General features: G+C 39.6%; 2 protein-coding genes across 4 annotated transcripts; one reads left to right on the forward strand and one right to left on the reverse strand.

Annotated features, from left to right (window-relative positions):
* Nucleotide 1: 1 nt before the first annotated feature.
* LOC125231234 lies at nucleotides 2–16,803 on the reverse strand. 3 transcript variants are annotated; one of them, XM_048136622.1, is made up of 8 exons: nucleotides 16,706–16,803; nucleotides 4,400–4,433; nucleotides 3,506–3,720; nucleotides 2,716–2,909; nucleotides 2,095–2,173; nucleotides 1,822–1,873; nucleotides 777–970; nucleotides 2–179 (listed from the first exon to the last, which is right to left on the reverse strand). In XM_048136622.1, exons 1-8 carry the CDS (start codon nucleotides 16,754–16,756, stop codon nucleotides 15–17), a joined length of 984 nt encoding a protein of 327 aa, XP_047992579.1. In that variant the 5' UTR covers nucleotides 16,757–16,803; the 3' UTR covers nucleotides 2–14. The 3 variants fall into 3 exon arrangements, with proteins under 3 accessions (XP_047992579.1, XP_047992578.1, XP_047992577.1); XM_048136621.1 differs by lacking the exon at nucleotides 16,706–16,803 and adding an exon at nucleotides 4,984–5,207 and having other exon boundaries at nucleotides 2,716–2,873; XM_048136620.1 differs by lacking the exon at nucleotides 16,706–16,803 and adding an exon at nucleotides 4,984–5,207.
* A 3,687-nt stretch (nucleotides 16,804–20,490) lies between these two features.
* LOC125231429 (calexcitin-2-like) lies at nucleotides 20,491–21,188 on the forward strand. Its single transcript, XM_048136884.1, has one exon. The coding sequence runs from the start codon at nucleotides 20,530–20,532 to the stop codon at nucleotides 21,079–21,081; it is 552 nt and encodes a 183-aa protein (XP_047992841.1). The 5' UTR covers nucleotides 20,491–20,529; the 3' UTR covers nucleotides 21,082–21,188.
* Nucleotides 21,189–25,975: the final 4,787 nt, after the last annotated feature.

Here is a 25,975-nt window from a genome sequence, read left to right on the forward strand (position 1 = left end):
AATTCAGATAATGTTTATTTTTCTGCTAAAATTTGCTCAATCTTATCAACTTCCAGACGAAAAGAGCCGTGGTCATCGAACAGCTTCTGAGCTCCGAAGCTGTCGTAAAGCGCCGACGCTTCTGTGTTGATAGGGTGCACGTGGAAATCCACGTGCTCGATGCCTTCTTCCTCAGCTTTCTGGAATAGAGGAAGCGTCTGGTAAGTAGGTACTTAAAATACTACCAACATTGAAGGTAGCCTATGCGGTATCTTATGCGTTGCTCGAATGCAAAGGATTGGCTATTTACAGTGCAATATCCTGGATCTTGGAGAGAACATCCTGAATATTACAGGTGTGACAGGATTCCTCGAGTCGAAGAGACGGATGGATGGACTAATGTACACAGAAGAAATAGGAAGGATCACGTGAAATACACGAGGCTCAGTCGTCAGGTCGCAGAAGTGTGGTAGTGCAACAAAAACGAAAGATTAACAATATCTCTGTTTGCAATGGAAAATCCTCAATAGGTCTTTAGAACTAATGATGACTTTAGGTTTTTCTTTAGAACTAATGATGATTTTTAAGCTGCGTCTGTATGTACGTGATGCTGTACCAATATCCACCGCGGGAACGGTCCCGCGCGGTCCTTACTGACGGCAGTAGGTACCTATATTTTTGTATGCTCTTTAAAAATAAGCTCTTTTCAAAAGACACACTTCATTTGAAGGTCTTGAACTTCACAAAGTAGGTATCTATTGTGGAAGTATTGTGTGAATTGTGTCCTTTAAACTTACTCGACAAAATTGAACAATAAGCAGCTTAGCCAAGCCGCACCGGCGCGCCTCAGGGCGCACGTACAAACTCTGCATGTCAAGGCTTCGCTCCCAGTACAGCCTGGAGCCGACGGCTGTGCCCACCACGGAACCCTCTCGCCGTGCTATGAGCGCAAAGAACCAGGGCGAGCTGGTGAAACCATCTTCTATCAAATCTGTGAAGGAAGCATAAGGGTGGAATTGGAATTACACAGGGACAGGTGTCCAGCCAGCAGCAGCAGCAACAACAGCTTGAACCCTTGCTGCACTTAGCTGGGTCCTTTTTAGGGTTCCGTAGTCAACTAGGAACCCTTATAGTTTCGCCATGTCTGTCTGTCCGTCCGTCCGTCCGCGGATAATCTCAGTAACTGTTAGCACTAGAAAGCTGAAATTTGGTACCAATATATATATCAATCACGCCAACAAAGTGCAAAAATAAAAAATGGAAAAAAATGTTTTATTAGGGTAGTCCCCTACATGTAAAGTGGGGGCTGATTTTTTTTTTCATTCCAACCCTAACGTGTGATATATTGTTGTATAGGTATTTAAAAATTAATAAGGGTTTGCTAAGATCGTTTTTTGATATTATTTATATTTTCGGAAATAATCGCTCCTAAAGGAAAAAAAAGTGCGTCCCCCCCCTCTAACTTTTGAACCATATCTTTAAAAAATATAAAAAAAATCACAAAAGTAGAACTTTATAAAGAATTTCTAGGAAAATTGTTTTGAACTTGATAGGTTGAGTAGTTTTTGAGAAAAATACGGGAAACTACGGAAGCCTACACTGAGCGTGGCCCGACACGATCTTGGCCGGTTTTAAATAAGTATGTTTGAGTCTCACGTCTCACGGGAGTTTTATAGTAAAATGATTATTAAGCACTAAGTATACTAAGTTGCAATAGGGTTTACCTAATGTGTTTAACTACCGTTACCCGTTAACCGTTGATATAAATAATTTCGAAAGCAAAATTAAGGCTAGAAATTCAAAGACACATGTTGATTATGCGATTGACATTAAAACACGTACCTTTTTCCTTTAGATGACGACCGTACAAAGTTTCTCTTATCACTGATATTTCCTGAAAACATTGAAATATATTAAACGATACGCCTTGAAGACTGCTTCTATGAAAATCAGCAATTAAAGCAGATAAGCTGGATGGAAAGTTGAAAATCGCTTATGCCAAGCGACTTTTTGGCTTGGATTTAAAACCGTTTTAAAAATCTACTTATTTTTAATCATGTTCTCCGAATTGCCTTGGTCTACCGTCTATGACGTGAAAAAACCAACAAAACTCACATGTATCATCTTACTAAGTTCTGCCATGTCCTCTTTTCGCGCCAGCTGAATGGAAATATCATTATTTTTGTGGAGTTTGCTGTAAAAAAAACGTTATATTGATTATTTTAATTACTAGCAAAAACTGTCAAATGTTTATGAGAGTTCTACACAATGTTTTATTATAATCAGTTACATATTATACGCTCTGCTGTACCACAGTATAATAAAGAATAGGTACTATGGCTATACCGCCTCATCTAGTATATCTGTAAGCTCTCCATTAGGGCTGATACCGACGGTTACCTGCTAACCGCTTGCAACTTTTATGAGTACCTAGTTGAGCCACTTCTAGCTCATTTTATACTGGAACGTAATAGCTTTACTATGAGATATCCAGAATAAAATGAGCTAGAAGTGGATCAACAATTAAAGTCCGTGACCGTACCTAATTGGGCCAACTGCAACGTCGCCATGTTGTCTGATCTTATGTTCAACTGCATGAGGAACCGTAGAAATAAGGTGAAATAAATTACCTAATTAAATAGGTACTTACTTTACTTTTTACGATGCACGAAATTTTAATTTTAGCGTTACGTCTATGCGTAGATAAAATAATATGTTAACAATAAAAATGTGTACCTTGCTGCAATTTCCCGAACAGTTTTAGGGTTTATCCGCAAGCCGTAGGTCCCGTCAAAGTCTTCACTGAAGTCAGGATTGAACTGCGCGAAGAAAGCCGCCGCAGGATCGCCAGCAGGATGCGTCCAGTTTAGCTGAGCGTTCTCTTTCACTGCCACCTTAAATTGACTGCTGTTGATATATTTGGAGAATATCTGCCATAAATTAGATTAGAAAGTTCAGAGTAGACAATGGAGATTATGAATTAAGCACCGGTGGCGGCTGGTGAAAACTTCTGCTAGGCAACACTGAGTAAAAAGAAACCTAGTAGGTTAAATTAGGTAGTAGTTAGGTACTATACTAGTACCTAATCAATTTTAGGCAAGCCTGTGGGATCAGCCGCTGCTGTTAAGCACTAACCCGGGCAAAACTCTCGAAAGAGTGTGGTCCCCGCACTGTTGCTACCTTTCTGTCACGCTCACACTCTCAGTTACACGTGCAGACGCACAGCATACGCAGCACTAACGCACGCTCAGGGGGCGACGGAGGGCCCAGTAATATCCCTCTATTTTCCTAAAACCGTTTCTTCTAAAATAACTGTGGTCTAACCGTTTTGCCCTAATAGGTGTAATAACCTGTGGATTTTATGGTAAGCATTAGGTACCAGTGGCGGGGCGTGAAAATTTTCGTTGGTAAAGCCGGAGGGGTTTTTGGAATCTGTTTTGTATGGACTTCTACAGATACTAGAGAATTTTGGGGAACCCGTTAGGAATCGAGTTGTATCGACGCTCCGCCACTGTTAGGTACTCACCCTGCACAGCTCCCTAAAGAGTTTGGTCCCCACACCACACCGCCTTACACTCTTACGCACGCAGATCATACGCAGCACTAACGCACGGCCAGGCGGCGACGGGCGGGCCCAGTAATAGTGGTAGTACAGTGCGCAACCGAGGATATTGCGGTCTCGCTCTGCGACCAGTACGTGGAACCATGGGGGAGACGTTTCGAAGCCATCTCTAGTGAAATCTGGCAAAAAAAGTTGAAAATTACAGACGAAAAATACATGGCACAGTCACCGGTATAAATACATAACTGATGATTTCTGTACAGTTAACCAATTGGAACCCTAGGCCACTGTAGAACTATGTCACAGTGATGTTATTCTTACTGCTTGTCATTTTGACATGGTTGTAGCGTACCTATATTTTTTTACTGGTAAATATTGTTTTCTAAATTGACCAAATATTCGTCCAATAGATTAACTAATTAGGTAATTAATAAAATGTATGAATTACTCATCTATTCTATTATGAATTACTCATTTATTCATCTATTCAGAGCTACGATAACGATGTTATCGTAAGCGCTTGTGCATTTGGTTACGTTCAGTCACCGGCATAAATATGTGATGATTTCTGTACCTTGTCACATTAACGTCTTGTTTGAAATGTCATACGAATGTCAAACGATTTAAAGCGATAAGGTACATAAATTATCACTTATATGCCGGTGACTGTACGACAACTGATAAGAACGAAAGTCGGTCAGTATCATTAATTCATTACGCCATACAAGTTCAATCTTATTTTTCACCAACGATTCATAAATCAACTTTATTACGAAAGCATACGGTTCTTAATGCGTTAGTACTTATTTATGATTTTGTATGTCAATGAATCATAAACACAGAAGTCACAGAACTTACCTTTGAGAGGAGGATAATTGACATCGGGGATTTCCTGTAAGTAAAAAACAAAAACAAAATGATCATTATTATTATTATTTTGTATGCGGTAGGAGGCAAACGAGCAGACTGGTCGCCTGATGGTAAGCGATCACTGTCGCCCATGGACACCCGAATCACCAGAAGAGTTGGAGGTGCGTTGCCGGCCTTTAAGATTTGAGAAGTTGCCAAATTAACATTTTGGGTGGAATAAGAAATCAATTCCAATCCGGGAAAAGTATCTTGAGCTTGTCATAAAATAGTGTGTTAACTATCTAAATCTGTGAATCTGTCATTATTAAATTAAATAAGTACATATAAGATTTTATATATTTATTTAAACTTTATTTCATAATTAATCGATACAAAGTGTTATTAACAAAACAAAAGGGCTAAAAGTATCCATAATAAAATAGTAAGATAGGTACAATACAGTCAAGATCGAACTAAATATACATTTGGATAAAGTGCCAAAAACATATATCCACAACCTTAGCGTATAAGCAATAAAGTCGTTTAATACCTCAAGTACCCATGTTGACACAGATAACGTTATATTTGCCTACCAGTTTGATAATGTCGTACACATCTGACACATCGTCCGTACAAGCGTTGCGTACGACGATTTCACTACGAACAGGATCCGGTTTTTCTAACAATACTTCCATGGTGGAACAGAAACTATGATTGTGGCATAAAGCGTAATACCTAGATAAACACAGACACACGCACTGCACACGCTCGTCCGCTTTACGCTTCCATGTTTTTACAACTGGCGGTCTAGCACTGTTCACTCACTATACTGCACTGCACTTCCTACCTTTTGTAAATAAACACTTTCTTGACAACTTAAAACTCGTTTATTCCATAATCAAACTAGCTACTTATAGTATTGCAGAAAAATCTTAACAGCGTGAGGCAGCTTTTATATGACAGTTTATCAACGACATCTAGTGGGACTTTAACTATTGTATTTTGTAAATGATAATGTGATTTTGTTGAGACTGCCATCTAAGTACATTTTCCCCGATCGATGTAGGTACAGTTATCTTAGAAAGGCAGTTGTTTTCTGTAGGTTTATAAAGAGCATGCACTCGTCGCGGGTCATTTGGAGCGATTACGTCGCCGAGTGCATTCGCGGAGTGCATCGCGCTCCACACTGGCCTGGAACATTGTCTTTGCTTTAAGTCTCGACAGTGTTTTTCAAATTTATATATAAGCATAGGATCCATCACAAAGGGATCCTATGCTTCATGTGACACGAGTATGTTTCATATAAAATATCAGACGTTCGAACAGAAATTCGACCATATTGCAGGACACATTTGGCATGGGATGATGCCACAGTATTAGTGGCACTGTGAGCGGTAGACCTTGCATAAAAGTGAATAAATCTGGCTCTGACATTCATTGGAAAATTGCCAAAAATAGAATCGGTAAGAAATCTTTGATCATTGAACATGGTCACAAAATTAGACGAGTATCAGTCGAGAATTGCAACGTAAATAATTAAATATACATACAGAAAGCATATCCGGACATATAGAATGAAAATAATTTAGAACTAATCATTTCATACGACAACATTTTTGCCAAAGTAGCCTTCGAAGTAGAAACTAGAGGTAATTTCAACTACCTACGCACTAACAAGTGCCATCAGGGATCATCAGTTTATCAGGGATGGCAAGGTTCCAGGGAGTTGCACATGCCCATGGTTTACGGTAACCATAATTATAGAAAATTCTCAAGTAAGTGCGTTTTCACATTGTCCGATCCGATATCGGATGTCGGACCGATATCCCATACATTACAGGCGCCATTTTTTTCTATTGAAATTGAAATCCTTCCGAAAACGGTCTAAGGGGCATCCTAAGATGGCACACAGGCTCAAAAATGCAGGCCACGGTGGAACAGACGCCGCAGCAGAGCCCATTCTGATAATTACTGACTTTTACGACGGCGGTTAAACTGAGGAATGGTATTCTTTCTGTACGAGAGCTAGTCGAGCACAACTGGGTGCATAACCAACATGTCACTCGTTTACGATCCGTGGCGTACAAAAAGCAATAAACTATACGTATTGATTTAAACTAACACACTCATAATTTTAGAACTAAATGGGGCAATCGCGTACTTATAAACATTACAAACTAACATTTATATTTGGCCCGACGTTTCGAACATCTATGTTCGATTGTTCGTGGTCACGGGTAGACTGGCGAGTAGAGATGTGTCAACCCGGTTCAAACCGAGTTAGGCTCAACTCGGCCCGACTCGGTTTGACAGTTCACCAAACCGGTTCCAACGAGCAGACGGAACGCAGCCGAACGAACGTACCGATCGGTCCCACTCCCACATGACTCAACTCGAAAATGTTGATAACGAAACCGGCAATATCGGTATCGGAACTGCAAGCCAGCGAGTGCAAGCAGGATAGCTGTACTTTCGCGCGGAAGTGGCGCCACGGCCAGAATCTGAAACACACTCCCGGTCCGCCCGACCGTGCTTGCTTTGGTTTGAAATCAATTATAACAGATGGTGCTCTTTTTCCTAATAATAAATGGGGAAATATAACAGTTTACAACTGTAATTAAATGCTCCCGCTATTCTGCCGTTGCCGCCCTTACCGATATTCTGTGAATTCTGTCTCCGTTACGAATATTTTGATGAAATGAAATATATTTATTTGCATTAATTTAGTTTCAGTTTAGCTCGTTCAAACACAACTTTAATTTTAAATAAATAAAAAAACACACGTTTATATCATGTGTTGCCAGTGGCGAGGACTTGCACCAACATCTTCTAGCCGCGCGATGTAAGTGTTTACGCGATTAAGTCAATAAAATTATAAGCAATAAACTTAAAACTCAATTAAATTACACATTATGAAAGAAAAACTGACCTAGGGCTCCAGTGCCTGAGGCTGGAATTGAACCAGCGTACTCTGCAATCTCGGCAGATGCGTGTATCCTCTCGGCCACCCAGGTCACAGTCGCATAGGTCTAAATTAACACACTCACTACATTTGTAAAATACCTTTACTCATTAAGTGAAATGTAATTATTTCTTTTGAGTTAATAAATGTCTTTAACCAGAAATTATCTCTCATATGAGTAATCTATCATACAAGGACTATCGACATTGCTCGCCCCCGAGCGTTTAAAAAACCTTGACGCTAAACGCCATTCCCGGAAGATCAGACCAAAGCCGTCCTACACTTACACATATAACACAGCTGGCCAGTTATATTGTGCTCCGTGTAATCGCACGTTTAAAACCAAGTTCGGTTTTGCGAGTCATTGAAGAGCCCACCAAAACCAAAACTCAGACCACATGGACTAACAAGGAGTCGCCATAGCCGGATATGGTTTGGACGACGATGATGATGATGATACAAGGACTAGTGACCTTTGGCCATCTCTAAGCTAATCATTAGAAGCAATATTACTGCCGTGTGCCGCATGCACAATATACAAAGCGTGTCGTTAATTGTAGCCTAAGCGACGGTCACCTCGCAAGGCTATTAAGGCACCCTGATATTGCGTCTTAAGAAACTTTGAAAATTATACGTTGTTAATAAAGGTCCATCCCAATCTACCAGGAGGTACTATTAGATATATCTTCTTCTTCTTCCTACCCTTATGTGGGGTCGGTACAACTTGTCGTCCTCTTCCATTCCTCTTTATCTTTCGTCATCTCAACACTCACTTCCTTCTTTCTCATATCCTCTATCAGATATATATAAACTTTAGAAAGAATCGCTTGAATACCCGACTCTGTCGTTTGGCGAACGATGGGAACCCTGCAGCACTCCGCGATCATTTACAATACGACCGGCGGCTGGTTCAGCAATTAATAGCTTTAACGGTACCGTAAGAGACATCATAATAGCACTCAAGTCGAGAGTTGAGACTGCTGCAGAGCTGTGTTTATACCTACTTACCGAAAGGTATTAGATACTAAATCTTTACATACTTCGAAAATAATGAACAAGTCTTATTTCATTCTAGTCCAATAACTAGTCATACGTTTTTACATCGTCGCACGAGTTATGCATGCATAAACTGTAACCTACTAGCTTTGATCAGCCACCTTGCCAGAGTCAAGTTTCCAAGTGGTAATTTTATGATAAAATCTGTTCTTCTCTCAATACCTTTGGAATTATATCCGAGATAAGAAGCACTATTGTTTATCCTTCTCCAGGACTCAAATTATTTTCATTCATCTAATTTATGTAACGTCAGTGCTGATTTATATATGGAAAGACAAAAGACATTCAGTCTATGTTGTAAAGAAATAATTGTGCCTAAGCTAATTTACCTATTGAGGTGCTTAAAATTTTGACGTATCGTTGTATATTAGAAGTTTTTTTTTTAAGAGTTAGCATAATTTATTCAAAACCAATTAATTCATTATTTACAAGATAGCAAAATAAGTTATTAATATTAGAAGTTAAACTTTCGTGAGACATATCTGTATTTAAATAATTAATGAATCTACGATTCTACTGACGTTATATTTCATGGAACCCTTTTTTTAATTTTTTAATCTCTTTATTTACATGATCATATTTACATAATTACATAAGAAACTAAGACTAAACTTAAAAGCTAGCTAATGTCTAAAATAGACCCTTGAGGCATTGTACCAAGGATATCGCAATGCTGATACGTTGTGCGAGGAAGTCGCCAGCTCTTCGGTCACCAGTTACCTCAACCAGACGCTTCGCGATTTCTGTGAACAACTTGTTCGCGCTGGGACTCCATGGACCTAGAGTTTCTAACGTTATTATATCGCTATTGCTGCAACATGTTTCGGGCCAATTTGGAGGCCCCTCTCCAGGCATAAGGAGTTCACGCGGCGGCTAAACTCCGTCCGTGACCGTGACCGTGAACTCCTTATGCCTGAAGAGGGGCCTCCAAATTGGCCCGAAACATGTTGCAGCAATAGCGATATAATAACGTGAGTACAACCGTAGATTCATTAGTTATCTCTAGCTTATCCATTAAGCAAACCGAGCAGGCAAGACGGGCACGTATTGTAATGCACGCTGCCTTAACGCAGTAAGTAGGATAGCAAATAGCACGCAGCTTGCACGATCGAGGCGCTGTGGGTTTCCATTGCACATGTTTAAAAATATTTTAAGCGGGTTACTCACGTATTAAGTCGATATAACGCTCGTCACGTTTCGCTCCATTTCCGAGGAGCTTTTTCAAAAGTAATGATCCCGCCTCTACACGAGAACGCGGCGCATACTGCGGGTGGCTGCTGGCGCACCCTCCAAAACAAGCTCCTCGGAAATGGAGTGAAACATGTCGAGCGTTATATCGACTTAATACGTGACGTGAGTAAAATATAGAATATTTTTAAATATGTCCGAGTCTCACGGGAGTTTTATAGTTAAAACTCCATTGCACATGTGGACAAAAGTCGCGAAACCTTAAGTGCGTTTTCACATTATCCGATCAGATATCGGATGTCGGAAGGATTTCAATAGCAAAAATCAAAGATGGCGGCAGGCGGCTTAAATGTAACGGATATCGGTCTTACATCCGATATCGGATCGGATAATGTGAAAACGCACTAACTTATTTTAAGTTTCTGTAGGTATTGACTCTGATTGACACTTGACACTGACAATTGTGTGCCTATTTCTGGGTTGATTGATACGTAACATTATTACTCAGCGCAGCGTCAATATTTCCTTGTTAAACGGGTAAGTGTCACTGTCGGGCGACAATTGTCACTGTCGTGAAACAGGCCACTGAAGTTTGTTAAATGTCGTACAGATGTAGTGCGAAAAGAATTTCCTTCGTAAATTTACGGAACTGCTATTTCTAAAACTATTTCAGTCAGTCTCACTACGTACTGACGTTGTATGAACTAGCGTGACAAATACGAACGTTTCCGGAAAAATGCGAAGGCACAGTATAATAAAGAGTACTATCGTACAGTATGGTCACTCCCGCTCCCCGCTGAAAGTGCCGCCTACCCCCTCTCGGTTACCTCACAGTTACCGCCTGTCGAAAACGCGAACAGTCAACCTGTCATATTTCACTCATACAAGCATAATAGTACGCGTTCACCTACACGAGCTTAGACTGTGTGCTAGGAACGCGCCTCTTTCATATATTTGATCGCCAGTGTCCGAGGTGTGGCGAAGGTAAAGCTTTTCGCACTGCATCTGTATAAAAATAACGTGTGACCATGGAGCCGCGTCCACGCCCCGGGATTAGCGGCGCGCAATGGGGTCGCAGCCGCGGGATTAAAAATATACAGCGCCCTAGAGAATATTGTTGTTCAGAAATACACAGACTCTGCCTAGATACGGCTAGGAAACTAGATTTGTATTATCATGTAAATTAACATGCTGTAAGTGGAGGATGATGGGCTAAAAATATGCAGCGCCCTAGAGAATATTTGTTATTCAGAAATATATTTTTTTTTGTTTCTGGTTACTTAGTGGTTACATACGGCTAGGAAACTATATTAGCTTTGTATTGTGGACAATATTATAGCTGTAACCGGTGTGGCCGGTGACTACGAGTATCATATTTGTACGAGTACATAGGGACAGTCACCGGCATAAATATGTGATGATTTCTGTACCTTGTCGCTTTTAATCGTTTGACAATTTCGTATGACATTTCCGCTACCTGGGGAGAACTGTAACCTCTACACGTGACCTTGACTCTGAAATTAACCGTATTGGCGCCACTGCTGCGGCCTTTGGTAAGCTGGATGCAAAGGTATTCAGTTCACATGATCTGACATTAGCGACAAAGATCTCTATGTTATATGGCTGTTGTCCTTCCTAACATTTTATACTCCTCTGAAACGTGGACCGTATATCGCCTTCACATCCGCACTTTAGATAGATTCCACCTGAGATGCCTTCGCAAAATCTTAAAGATCAGCTGCTCCGATCGCATACGGAACGCCGAAGTTTTGCGAAGGGCCAAAGTAGGTGGGATCGAATCTTATATATGCGACGACAACTTCGTTGGGGCGGCCACGTTTCAAGGATGGCTGAGGGTCACGTGGCTAAGCGCATCTTTTACTCAGAGTTAGAGGAGGGCAAGCGAAAGCATGGCGGACAGCTTCTCAGGTATAGGGATGTGCTTAAGCGCCATATGAAGAACTGCCACGTGGACCCATTTTTGTGGGAGAAGCAGGCGGCCGACCGCCCGGTATGGAGATCTTTCGTCGCTAAACAAATTACCGATTTTGAATCCCGTCGACTTAAGGATCTGGACATCAGACGGGATGAGCTAAAAGCCCGTCCACCAGCGGCTATTACTTATAATTATGTCAATGGTGTGCTTTGCTGCCCGTCATGTGCACGGGTATTTATAAACAAACTTGGCTATGCGAGTCACATGCGAGCGCACCAATGAAATGGAGATTGAAACAGTCGCCGTGGTCGAAATCGGCCGGGAGAATATATATATGACATTTCAAACAAGACGTTAATGTGACAAGAGGTCAGAGGCTTTCTAAATAAACATGTTATGTACTCGTATTGTGTATATTGAGCTTACTTAGGATGTAGCCGAACGTATGTAGTTTTTCAGAATATTATGTTAGTAGAGCTTTATTGTCTGTCTTCGTAGTTATAATCTTGTTAAATAAAAAAGTCACGTGATGAATGACACAAAAATATAACGTTGACTATACGTCCAAAGCTTGAAGATGCTAGTGTGAGGTTTCTTTGGAGTTGCAATTTGGTACAATCACAAAGGGAAAGGAGGCGATGAGAGACTAGATTTAAACATATTTTTTTACTTTCCAGCGACCATAGATCCTTGAGCTCAAATATCAAATGAAAGACGTTTACCTGCATGCACTTTTGTTGAATTGTACGGCGAAGACCCGTTCTGCCTGAGCAGAGGTGTATTCCCATCGCTCCTGCGAGGTCAATGTAGGTAACATTTTTAACCCCCGACGCAAAAACGACGGGGTGTTACAAGTTTGACGTGTCTGTCTGTCTGTAGCATCGTAGCTCCCGAAAGGAAAAACCGATTTAGATTTAGTTTTTTTTGTTTGAAAGCTGAATTAGTCGGGAGTGTTCTTAGCCATGTTTCATGAAAATCGGTCACTGGTCCTTCTAGCCCCTGCCTCGCGTAGCCAGCGAGTGCAACTCACCCCAGAAGGATATCTTTGTGCAGTCCCCTGTTACCGTTCGCTTTTCTTTCATTCTACAACTTTGATAGATTGTTACCGGTTCTGTTGGAACTTATAGTGTGCACTGGAATGGAAGAAACTTCATATTGTATCTAAATTCTGTGTGTGAGAGAGAAGGTACATTCGAGTAGACAATTCGCTAGTTATGTAGGTACTATTATGGGGCATTTCACAAAATTTTGGATGTAAGTAAGAAGAATTGCACAAAAAAATCTCAAAATCTTAACTCACTCAGGTTTAGCAAAATAATTAACTACATACATAATATATTATTATACACTCATGCCTGTATACAAACGGGGTTGTTTAGAACATGGAAGTGCCCACTCTTGGCAGTTAAGGGGTTGAAAGACTTGAAAGAAAATGAAATTGTGATACTACCAGGTTACCAGTCCAGCCCACATTCGACAAATAAATACTAATAGGATTTAATTATGCGAAAAGCTGGAAAAAGGCTCTTCAAATAGTTATTTACTAAGTACTGGAGTAACCTAATATTACGGGAGTAACCTGATCAAAATAATTTCATTCTGTATTCTAGTTTCAAGGCAGTTTTTTACAAATTCATCTTTAAATTGAATAAACTTTTCGTTCTTTTTGCACCATTATGTTTTGTTTTATAGTTGTCCCCCCTTTATCAACTCTCCCCAGTCTCCCCTCAGTGCAGCAGAACACTTTCCCCACTCTTTGTTTCATTACAAAAACTGAAAAAAACCCGCAAGACGTCGGTCCAGCGGGCCGGTAATACGATAATGAACAACTTTTATCATGGGACCAATGCTGAAACCGCAACAAAAAATTTGGCTGTGACATTTCGACTGTCATGACGCCACTCATTTCTGTGGAACAGCCAATTTTTTTTTCGAATATCAGCATTGGTACCATAATAAAAATTGTTCATTATGACTTCATAGGTCACTGTGCAAAGTTTGAACAGTCCTTTTCTTTTCACCCTGTATTTCGAGTCATTTTGAAGACCCATCATCGAATGAATTATCGCTGCCAGTATTGAATTTACACACTGTATAACAACACGAAACAACATAGGTTATTACACCATATCTCAGACTACATTCGAAATTAAAACCTGAATATATACGTGTAAGTCCGTTTTCACATTATCCGATCCGATATCGGATGTCGGAAGGATTTCAATGGAAAAAATTCAAGATGGCGCGTGTAATGTATGGGATATCGGTCCGACATCCGATATCGGATCGGATAATGTGAAAACGCACCAAGGCTTAAAATAAGTGGTGTGTAGAAATCGGGCACTATCTACGTGCACAAAAGTTTTAATTAATGTGGTGTTTTGAGGTTTTTGTACTGTTGTTGGTAATTTTCGTTTGTTGAAAGATTGCTAACTGCTGGTGCACTGAAAATAATACTGTCTTTAAAAAAGCAGCCATACCTATCCATCCCTCCATCCATATCCATAATCCATAATATTATAAATGGGAAAGTGTGTGTGTCTGTTTGTTTGTCCGTCTTTCACGGCAAAACGGAGCCACGAAATGACGTGATTTTTTAATTAGAGTTCGTTGGAGGGATAGAGAGTGACATAGGCCACTTTTTATCTCTTTCTAACGCGAGCGAAGCCGTGGGCAAAAGCTTATAGTTATGTATACAAATGATTTGATAAAGAGTTGAAATAGTTATTTATTTTGTTTCACAAGGGGGAAAAGTTGTTAATACCGCACGTGCCAATATTGATACCCCAGCAAGCGGAAGTTTCCAATATTGAACTGTGAGCGTAGCGAGTGGTTTAGAATGTCGAATCTTGAGCGTTGCTAGGGTTTCAAGGTAAGTATTTGGCCAACAAGTAAAAAACAATGTTTTTCAGTACAACAGCACGAGGAAAATATTAACGTCAATTCTACCAGTTAGCTTTGGGCACCAAATTAAAATTTGTATTAAATTACTTTGCACTCTTGTGGATAAAATGCAACTTTGTCATCCGTTTTTGAAGTATCAAAAGATCCTGTTTAAATGGTGTGATGAAAAATATTAGTAGTAACTCTTTATTGTACAAAAACACATAAAAAAAAAGCATACATTAAGATGTGAAGTACAAAGGCGAACTTATCCCTTTGAGGGATCTCTTCCAGTTAACCTTTGAGTAAATGAGAGAGAAAACTTGAAGAGGGTAACAAATTCCGCAATTTGTACAACATGGTACCATAAAGACAATGGGCAAATAATATATAAATAAGTAATAAATAAATAAATACACATACAGTAATAGGATAAACCTAACTATATCACACAAAAAGGAATGTGAAAGATACACTAAAGAGTTGACAAGGAACACAAAATATATACAAAGCAACAAGGCAAATTAGTCAGATAACCATAGCTTCTTTAACCTCTCCTTGAGCGACGCGACCGATTGTGCCTGCCTAAACGAGACGGGCAGTTCATTCCATAGTTTCACTGCACGGACAGCAAAAGACTTGTGGTATCCACGAGATTTGTGAGGGGGAATGGCAAGAGATAAATTCGCGCTAGAACGCAGACGGTGGCCACTGCCATCAGCCAGAAAAATATTGTTACCATGTTAGATAAAGTCATACGTATATCTTGTAAATAAACACTACACTACATCCAATTCCTATCAGTGCTTTTAGAATAAATAAATAAATAAATATTATAGGACATTCTTCCAGAGATTGACTGAGTCCCCCGGTAAGCTCAAGAAGACTTGTGTTGCAGGAACACATACATATATCTTTGCCTGAGTTCCTGCAAACAAATATCTACCTAACAAATATCTGTGTTCATCACACAAATAAATGCCCTTACCGGGATTCGAACCCGGGACCGCGGCGTAGCAGGCAGGGTCACTACGCGCTAGGCCAGACCGGTCGTCAGAATTGTTATTTACTATAAACCTAGGAAAAATAAATCTTCTCTCCACAATCGAATTGTTTTCTCTTCGCACTTTTATTAACAGTAACGCACAGACCGGCCATAAAAATTCCATATTCGTGGAGTTCCCCGCAATTTGCCAAATGAGTAGCATCAGCTCCCTTATACCCATTACAGCGTTCTTTTATCGCAGCTTGTAAGGATGTGAGAAGGTTTTGTATGTGCAACACTAAAACGCTTGTTTTTGAGATCTATGCAGCGTTGAACGCCTGCGATCAATGGAAGTTTGGAAAATAACAGCTTTCAGTTCAGCCGGCGTATTATGCTACCAATTTTATTACTTATTTACATATCTACGTGACTACGACATCGGTCACTCTCACACTGCGGGCGTCAGGCGTATCATGCTGCCAATTTTATCACTTATCCACGTGGATAAGACATCTGTCACTCTCACACTGACATACTTGCTAAAGCGTGACGGATGCTTTATCCACATAGATAAGTGATACAATTGGAAGCATCATACCCAGGCAGTAGCTTATAATAAGGAAGTGTTTTTTTTTTAAATACGGGACATATTGCACTCTGGACGGCCAATGAATACTTCATTAATCGTTAATTATTAATAATTATTTGTTATACAAGGGGGCAAAGTTGTATTTTAACGCCGAGTGTGGAATTGAAAAACGAGCAAGTGAAAGGATTCTATAGTTGAAGGTTCGAGAATAGAATCCTGAACTTAGCGAGTTTTTCAATATACGAGAAATAAAATACATTTGCACCCGTGTATAATAAAAAACTTTTCCCCTCACTATAGCGAGGAAATTACAACGCAAAAAATGCGTTTATCACTGCTTCCAGTAGTTCCACAGGTGGTAAATCATCTTCATTACTAGATTCACCTACTTTTATCAATTTTAAAGCAGTTACCTAATTTGACTACAGCAACACGCTGAGATGAGGCCATTTCGTGGCACTTCATTCCTTTCTGTCGTGTTGTTATTGTGTATTTTATCTTGCCTGTGTTCACGAATAAATGTTTATTCTATTCTATTCTGTTTATTCAATATTCAAGGTCAAATTACTTTACCCACAAGTGGATAAAATGCGTTTTTACCCTCTGGTATTAAAGGCGTATTCCCGAGCTAGTGACGGGAAAAATAATTTTCAAAAGATTACAGAAGTGATTTTTTTAAATATAGGCACCTGATTGGAAGAACCGTAAGTATCTACCTGCTTCTTGAAGACCCCCATTTTTCGTGTTTCTTGTAAGTTTGTATCCATTTGGTGTCCAGCTAATACTACGTACAATTGTTAATTCACACATTAGTCATTAGCCAGATAAGGATAGTAATTGTTGTTGTGTCTTTGCAAACATTGGAATTTTTAGAGTGCAAGCTTTGAGATTGATAAGAGAACTATAATCGTTTGATAAGATTTTATGATAAAAACCATTACGCATCAGGGACAGGATAATCAGGATATACATATCAAGGAAAGTTATTCCTTATAAATCTTATAATCTACATTGATTGATATCATCAATAGTCATTCCAAGTAAAAGGGGTGACAAACCGGCTTGTTTTATCTTTTAACATAGTTTTAAAACTATAATAATATATCGTGCGTCTGAGGAAACCGGACTAATCCCAAAAAGGCCTAGTTACCCTTCGGGTTGGAAGGTCAGATGTCTACGGATTAGTTGTCAAAGCGGAACCCAGGCCCCAGGCTAACGCAAGGACGATGATGACACCGTGCATCACTAATTTACATATTTTTAAATTAAAGGAAAAATGGAAAACAAGGAAAGAACGGAGGGTAAGTTGGTCATAGAGATTGCACCGGCAATGGCACAGGTTCGTATCCCACCGGAGGTGTGAATTTTTCCTTTAATTTAAACACTAGAGTGTTTTTTGTATGAATAGTTTACGTTTTCTTGTATAATACGTTTGACCACGATCACACTGATGGTAAGTGATGATGGTAAGTGGTGATGAATTTACGGTGGAGCACGTGTTGTCTTCAAATTCATCATCATCCTCCTTGCGTTATCCCGGCATTTGCCACGGCTCATAGGAGCCTGGGGTCCGCTTTGACAACTAATCCCAAGATTTGGCGTACGGCGTTTTTACGAAAGCGACTGACATCTGACCTTCCACCCCGAAGGGTAACTAGACCATTTTGGAATTAGTCCGGTTTCCTCACGATGTTTTCCTTCACCGAAAAGCGACTGGCAAATATCAAATGAGATTTCGCACATAAATTCCGAAAAACTAATTGGTGGGAGCCGGGGTTCGAACCCGCGACCTTCTGAACGAAAGTCGCACGTACTTACCGCTGGGCTACCAGCGCTTGTTGGTATCTTATCGTATCTTCAAATTAATACATTGAATTAATGCCGCATGCACACGATCGTGGATCTCGCACGGCGTGCAACCGACATGACGGATGCGGCTATCTGTCTCGCCAGGGACACTGCCAACGAACATACTCCACACAGCCCCTATCACCGATCCATAAGGTCGGTTTTACACACGTCTTCCTTGCGGTTTAAGGCAATCAGTCTAACGCTTGAGACAAACTAAAACGCTCGACTGAAATGGCAATCGTTGACACTAGATCGAAGCGCAGTCTAGCTCTAAATACGGAAGAGCGATAGAGATAGCATGCTAAGATAATTATACTATCGTTTGAGCATTTGGCTACGTACCCACTGTACATTGTGTTAAGGTTCACTTTTTTTGAGTAAACCAACTTCAGACACAGCGAATATGTTGTATGGGTTGGCGGACGCTATTCTTAACAATGTAGTTTGAGGTTTGAGGCTACGAGTATGCAAAGCAGACTGACAGGGCCACAGAACTTAATTTAGATAGAAGAAACAAATTCATATATTTGTATAGGGGCCGAGCGTGTCAAATTTTGTACTGAAGTTGATTCTTGCCTGTAATTTTAAATATATCTCAGGCTCTTGATTGTTCATAATTTTTGTGTTGTTGCAATTGAATATCACGTAACGAGGCATTTTTTATGTTTTGGTTGACTTCAACTTACAAAAATTGACGCCCGAAAGCTGCAAGCTGCGAGTAAAGACGGACAACTCAGTGGATTTCACTGAGTTCATTTGACACGCTAAGTAGATACGTTTGCTTGATCTATGGTATATATGACATCTGTGGACAGGGCCGATATGTAATTTTTATAAAGGTCTTTTAAAAATAAATTGACAAAAAAAAGGTTCACTTTGAATTTGTTATTCCAGCGGTTTAAGGAAACCTGTCTGTTGTTATTTTTAGTCGTTGGACGATAGAGGGTAAATGGAAGAGGAAATATGACCGCTTAGTCACTGCTTATGAGTGATCGTTAGTCCAGAACACTTGGTAAATTAAATGCGCGATGGTACTTCATAATATAAAGCACGTGACAGCGCGATAAGGGATCGAAATAATTTCATGGTACAGATCTACAACCATTTTGAATCCTAGGCCATTGTAGAACCTTTTCAGAGTAAGTCCATTTTCACATTATCCGATCCGATATCGGATGTCGTCGGAATTTCAATGGAAAACATCCAAGATGGCGTCTGTAATGTACGGGATATCGGTCCGACATCCGATATCGGATCGGATAATGTGAAAACGCACTAAGCGTCAAAGCTTCTATGGCGAATAATAGTTATTTGTTTTACAAGGGGGCAAAATTGTTGTTTAACCGTATGTGCCAATATTGATACCCGAGCAAGCGAAAGATTCCAATATTGAACTGCGAGCGTAGTGAGTGGTTCATAAAGTGGAATCTTGAGCGTTGCGAGGATTTCAGTGCACGAAGGTTAAACAAACTTTGCCACCGAGTGAAACACACAATTGTTCACCACACCAACACGAACAAAATACTGATTATAAAACATCTATCTAAATCGAATCCATCATTTTATTCAATATGTATGGTTCAAAATCATCATTTATAGGTAAAATCCACTAGTTAGCTTAAGAAATAATGTTAAATTTTGTATGAAATTACTTTGCACTCATGTGGATAAAATGCAATTTTGCTATCCGTTTTCGAATAGCAAAATTAATCCTCACCAGTTGGTGTGGTGAAAACTACTTTGTTAATAAGACAGGGTTCTAGATTGGCCTAATATTTCTACCTAGACAGACAAGGCCTTCCTACCTAAAAAAAACCTCGCCAGAAGATACTTGACGCCTATTTATTCCTCCTAACTTGATATTGACTGTATTGTACACTGTTTAAATTGTTTATTAGTTACGAGTGATATTAATATAATTATTGACAATAAAAAATGATCGCCGAAAACACAATTCGCATTGACGTCATACCAGTTTTAATCGCGTCATCTCATGGAATTAACAAGAATTTAATTATCTGATAAAACTGGCGTGTTTTCACTCATTTAAATGTTAATTAAAATGAACTAAATGTTTATTGTAACGACGGAATGCTGTGAATGGATCAAAATACTCGTGGTATTCACAATACAGTAACTTTATTTGAGAATTGCTGACAATAAAATTGAAACGGACTGAAATAAAAAAATATCAGTCGAATCATATTGTGACCAATAATTAAGTCAAAACAAGTACCTAATGCGAGGCTTTTAAAAATATATTATAACAATATTTCTACTAAGCAGATTTTTAATGCTATTACTCATAATTTATTTAGACAGAAAAGAAGAATTTTCAATAAATAATAAATAGTCCATTCAATTGACACATCCTATTTTCACTCCAAGCAAATATTAGTCATTTCTATAAGAAGAAACTCACTTTCATAAGTTATGTAACAATAATACAGTAGATAATAGTAACTATGTACTAATTATACATTGTTTACACTCCACTTTCAAGTATCAGTTACTCAAACAGTACCTGCAATGCAGTCAGATAGCGATCTAGGAAATCGGAGCTGTTATGCGTCACACCGTAAACAAAACAGATAACCATATCTTTTCCAGTCTTTCAAAACGTATAAAAGGTTCTGGTGAGACTTGTTACTCATTGTGCCTTCTTCACAGCTCAAAACAAATCATCAAAATGGTGTCAGACTTCAGAAAGAAGAAGCTCCTCCACGTCTTCAATGCATTCTTTGACACCAACGGCAGTGGAAGCATTGATAAGAAGGATTTCGAACTGGCCATTGAGAAGATTTCCGCGCTTCGTGGATGGAAAGCAGGAGATGCCAAGTATAAGGAGACTCAGGAGACTTTGCTAAAGATCTGGGATGGTCTGCAGAGTCGCGCTGATGCTGATAATGACGGACAAGTCTCGTTTGATGAGTGGGTGGCCATGTGGGATGACTTCGCCAAGAATCCGTCTTCTGCTCTGGAGTGGCAGAACCTTTACTCCAAATTCATCTTCCAGCTAGAAGATGCGAGCAATGACGGCTCCATCGATAGCGAGGAGTTCTCTTCAGTCTACGTTTCCTTTGGTCTGAACAAGGCTGAGTCAGTTGAAGCCTTCAAGAAGATGGCAAAGGGTAAGGACAATGTGTCCTGGGATGAGTTCCAGGGCCTATGGAAGGAATACTTTGCCTCCGAAGACCAGAACGCCGCCGGTAACTTCATCTTTGGTAAAACTAGCTTCTGAACTGACAAATATATTTATTCGTGTAAAGTGATGGACTGTGATTTTGATGTTTTGTATGGAGCTGTGTTAAGAACTTGACTGATGTAATTATACTGTATTCAATATTTCGTTTTGCACTTTTATTTTTATCGGCGTGTTCTATTCCAAATAATTTAAATTTATTATTGTTTAAAGTGTGCCTTATTAGTAGGTACAAGTACACCTTACTGCCTTGCTTTTTTCCTTTCTTTCTGGATTATGCGACGTTCTTGCCAATGTCACTTCTTTCCTATTCGCAATTCTGGACAATCTGTATTCTACGCAATTTTTCTATTTCTATCTAACTGTGCACAATTAGCGCATGAGGCGAAATACCTATTCTGTGGAATTCAAATTGCGTAGAATTGCAAATAGGAAGAAACTATACTGTATATAAATAATGACCTTGCACAATAACGAATGAGGTGAAATACGTATTGCGTCGAATTCGAATTGCGTAGAATTGCGAATAAGAAGAAACTATACTGTACACAAATAATGACATTAATGACTGTACACAATAGCGCATGAGGTCAAAAACTACTGTGTGCAATTCAGAACGTGCACAATCGCGAACAGGAAGAATCGCCACTGTTCACAAGTAATAACAGTGCACAATAGCGAACGAGGTGAAATACTAATTGCGTAGAATTCAGATTGTCCAGAATTGCGAATAGGGAGAAGTGACATTGGCAAGAACGTCGCATAAGTCATAACACGTGATTCGGCCTCTGTTTGCCACGAATAAGTATGATAGAAAATATCAGCAAGCTTCCCAGCGCTTCTTATTTTAATTCTAAAATATAATACAACACAGGCCTTCTTGAGCTTACCGTGGTCCTTAGTCAATCTGTGTAAGAATGTCCTATAATATTTATTTATTTATTTATTTATGTGCTTACAATTTGCTAAGTTTAGAGCTCGTCAAAGAAGCACCTAATTTATACCAGGTGTAGCCGCAGAAAGTAACTGAGCGAAAAATATTTCATTAGCAGAATTCATTATCTTAATTTATGCTATGAAAACTCATGGAATTCAACAGAAGAAGGACCTAAGTCTCTTCTAAAATGTAAAGAAATACGTCATTTCTTATGTTAACTTAATTGAAAATAGGTGGAGGGAAGATCGTGGCGGCTTACATGATAATAAGGCGTTGCTAAGTCTGCCTGTGTAGTTATTTAAGTAAAAGTAAACAAATTTAATTACGTGACTTTATTTTTCATATTTTAGCAATTTTATTGGTAATGCCAACGCTTGGTGAAATACATGACTGAAATTTATCTAATCTAATGACTACATAGGTACCCACATCTTTTCGTGTTCGGTACCTAAGGAGTAGTACCTCAGTTAATCTGATTTCAAGACAATACAATGTCACATATATTATGTATTTGCAAGAAGTAGGTATCATAATGGAGTCACATATGTAAATATTTTCCAAAAAGTATCATAATGGAGCCCGTTTCTGTTTTGACACAAAGGTATTTTAGTGTTTCTTTCTTCTAAAATTAGAGAGTGTGTATATAATTAGTACATTATGATGTGCACTGTGCAGGCAATGCAGGTCATTAGGTACATGAGGCGACATAAGATAGCCGATGTGTGTTATGACCAATGCCCACGTGTATCATAAGACATTTTTAACCACACCAACTGATAAAGGCTTACTTTGCTATTCGAAAGCAGATAGCAAAATTGCATTTTATCCACAAGAGTGCAAAGTAATTTCATACAAATTTTAACTTGATATCTTGAGCTGGCTGGTAGAAATTACCTAAAAATGATGATTTTGAATTATAAATATTGAACAAATTAATAGATTTCATTTAGTTTGATGTTTTATAGTCAGTATTTTGTTCGTGTTGGTGTGGTGAAAAATTTTGTGTTTGTCTCGGCGGCAAAGTTTGTTTAACCTTCGTGCCTTGAAACCCTCGCAATCCTCAAGATTCCACTTTTTGAACCACTCGCTACGCTCGCGGTTAAATATTGGAATCTTTCGCTTGCTCGGGCTTCAATATTGGCACGTGCAGTTAAACAACAACTTTGCCCCCTTCTAAAACAAATAACTATTTCAACACACTCGTGAGGAAAAAACAAAACAATAATGCCATGTTACGAGCAAGTGTGATGAAAAAGAGTAAATAAAATACATACATACATACATACATATAATCACGCCTGTATCCCATGAAGGGGTAGGCAGAGCACATGAAACTACTCAAGTTTCAGTGCCACTCTTGGCAAATAAGGGGTTGACAGAAAACGAAATTGTGACATTGCAGTGACAGGTTGCCAGCCTCTCGCCTACGTCACAATTTAACCCATATCCCACAGTCGCCTTCTACAATAAAAAAAAATACAACATAAAATACTTAGCAACATTACAGCAGTAATAGATCAGTACAGTCCGCATAACGCCGCAGCGCTCGCGGCTAGCTGACATTAAATCAGGACCGACAGTTACTGCTGACTGTACTACCTATTTATTACGTCCGCCATTTTATTGACACGTTACAATGTCCGTGGCGGGATTATGGAAATAAAGTGAAGTTGATAAAAAAATATGGCCGAAGTTATTGGTTTCATTTCGGAGAAGTAACTACTTAAATAATTTTTAAGAAAAAAAAAAACCGCCTTCCTTTGGGGTTCTGGTGATAAATACTTTCAAATGTTGGATTATGTTATCAATTCGTCTGTAAATTTTTAATGTTTGTTATTCGATATCTCCGTCATTTCTGAACCAATTTTGAAATTTGGATGATTCTGAAGTACTTACAGATGAGAATGATTATTAGAACGGAACTCTAACCAGGGCGGCTCACTCTTCATCAGCACCAAATGTCACTGTTCTGGACGTAAGTGCATGCTGTTCTTATAAAAATACCAAAGTCACTATAAGTGTGCCGTTCAGATTTGAGGAGTTCCGTTCTGACCATCATCAGCAGTTCCACTGCACCAAATGTCACTGTTCTGGACGTAAGTGCATGCTGTTCTTATAAAAATACCAAAGTCACTATAAGTGTGCCGTTCAGACCATCATCAGGAGTTCCACTGCACCAAATGTCACTGTTCCGTACGTAAATGCATGCTGTTCCTTTAAAAACACAAAAATCACTATATGTATGCCTTTCAGATTTGAGGAGTTCCCTCGATTTCTCCAGGATCCCACCACCAGAACTGGGTTCTGAGAAAAATGGGACCAATCTGTATGCATATACATTCAATCAAAAAAAAAAATTTCAAAATCGGTCCAGTAACGACGGAGATATCGAGGAACAAACATAAAAAAAAACAGACGAATTGAGAACCCCCTCCCTTGAGATTTGGAAGGCGGTTAAAAAAACATGTTTATTTTAGATAGAGCCCATATAATACCTATGAGTAGTAACTAGCTTTATTAACAGTGTGTGAACCTGCCTTAGAAATCTATATTATTTGTGGTTCATTAATATTTCTTGTATGTGGGTAGCTTTTGCACATTGTAATTTTTCCTCAGTCACCCGTTGACCATGAACGCTGGAAAGTGTTCGAAACGTCGGGATGAATTGTAAATTAATTATACGCGATATAATCCGTTTCCATAGTTTTATTTCATAATACACATTTTTAACATGTTTAACCCATCAACCTTCAAATCATGGGTGATTTTCATAGCACCTCCTGGGCGAGCTCGCTCCATCGTAGGCCACGTCTTCGCCTCGGCCAGTCTGTGGCCTTGAGTAAGCCCATTTTTATCTTCTTCTTTGCTAGGTTGAAACCTAGCGTTTTCCTGGCCACCCTCCGCTTTTGTACGGAATTTCCGTCCGTGCATTCCGTTTCCGTCTATTGTCCTTTGAGTCGTCGGCAGCCCAAACTCTCCTTAGAACTTGTTCACTCTTTTTTGCTGTGTAATTAACACAGCAAAAGGGAGTGTACAAGTTTCTAATGGGTTGGCAACGCGCACGTGACACTCCTTGAGTTGTAGGCGTCCATAGGTGACGGTGACCGCTTTCCATCAGGTGGACCGTATGCTTGTTTGCCACCGACGTAGTATAAAAGAAAGGCAAGCATGATGTTTTATCATTTATCGCGCGACCATACTTGCCTGCCTGCTCAGTCTTCTCCACTTCGCCCGGTCTTCGGCATCCTCAGGTGTGAGTAAGTCAGTAAGACCATTCAAAATTGTATGGTCTTTTTACTTTTTATATTATGGCCTCTCGCTCGTTTTTGCTCAGAACATGCATGTTGTGGAATGAGCTAACTTCTGAGTGTTCCTCTTGCGCTATGACATGGGGTTCTTCAAAAAGCAGGTATTTAGGGTTCTCAAAGGTCGGCAACGCATAAGTGACTCCCCTGATGTTGCTTATGTTCATGGGCGGCTCGTCTGCTCGTTTGCTGCCTATCTCATAAAAAAAGTAGACTTAAACCATATTTAAAGCCCAAAACACTGTCCTCGCGTACCTACTTGTACATAATGAAGGCGCGTTTTAAACTCGCATTAAAAGAGATTTGGACAGCGATTACGCGTAATAACGTGGTAATAAATATCGCGGGCCTCTTCAGGTGCCCTCGCCTAGGCGAGCCCGTGGCCCAAGTTGTGGTACTCAGCGAGGAGGGGTTTTTTATACTACGTCGGTGGCAAACAAGCATACGGTCCGCACGATGGAAAGCGGTCACCGTCGCCTATACACTTCTGCAACTTAAGGAGTGTCACGTGCGCGTTACCAACCCATTAGAAACTTGTGTTCTATCCCCATAATAGTTAGACACTCTCGGTACTTGGAATTTACCTTCGGACATCGCTCTTGTACTGAACCTATTATTCGCTCTACATTGCTATGGTTGTTTACTTATTATCCCGATGGAACTTGTTTATGAGGCTAAAACACTTTCCTTT

The sequence above is a fragment of the Leguminivora glycinivorella genome, chromosome 11 (assembly GCF_023078275.1).
Source record: "Leguminivora glycinivorella isolate SPB_JAAS2020 chromosome 11, LegGlyc_1.1, whole genome shotgun sequence".
In the NCBI taxonomy this organism is placed as follows: domain Eukaryota; kingdom Metazoa; phylum Arthropoda; class Insecta; order Lepidoptera; family Tortricidae; genus Leguminivora; species Leguminivora glycinivorella.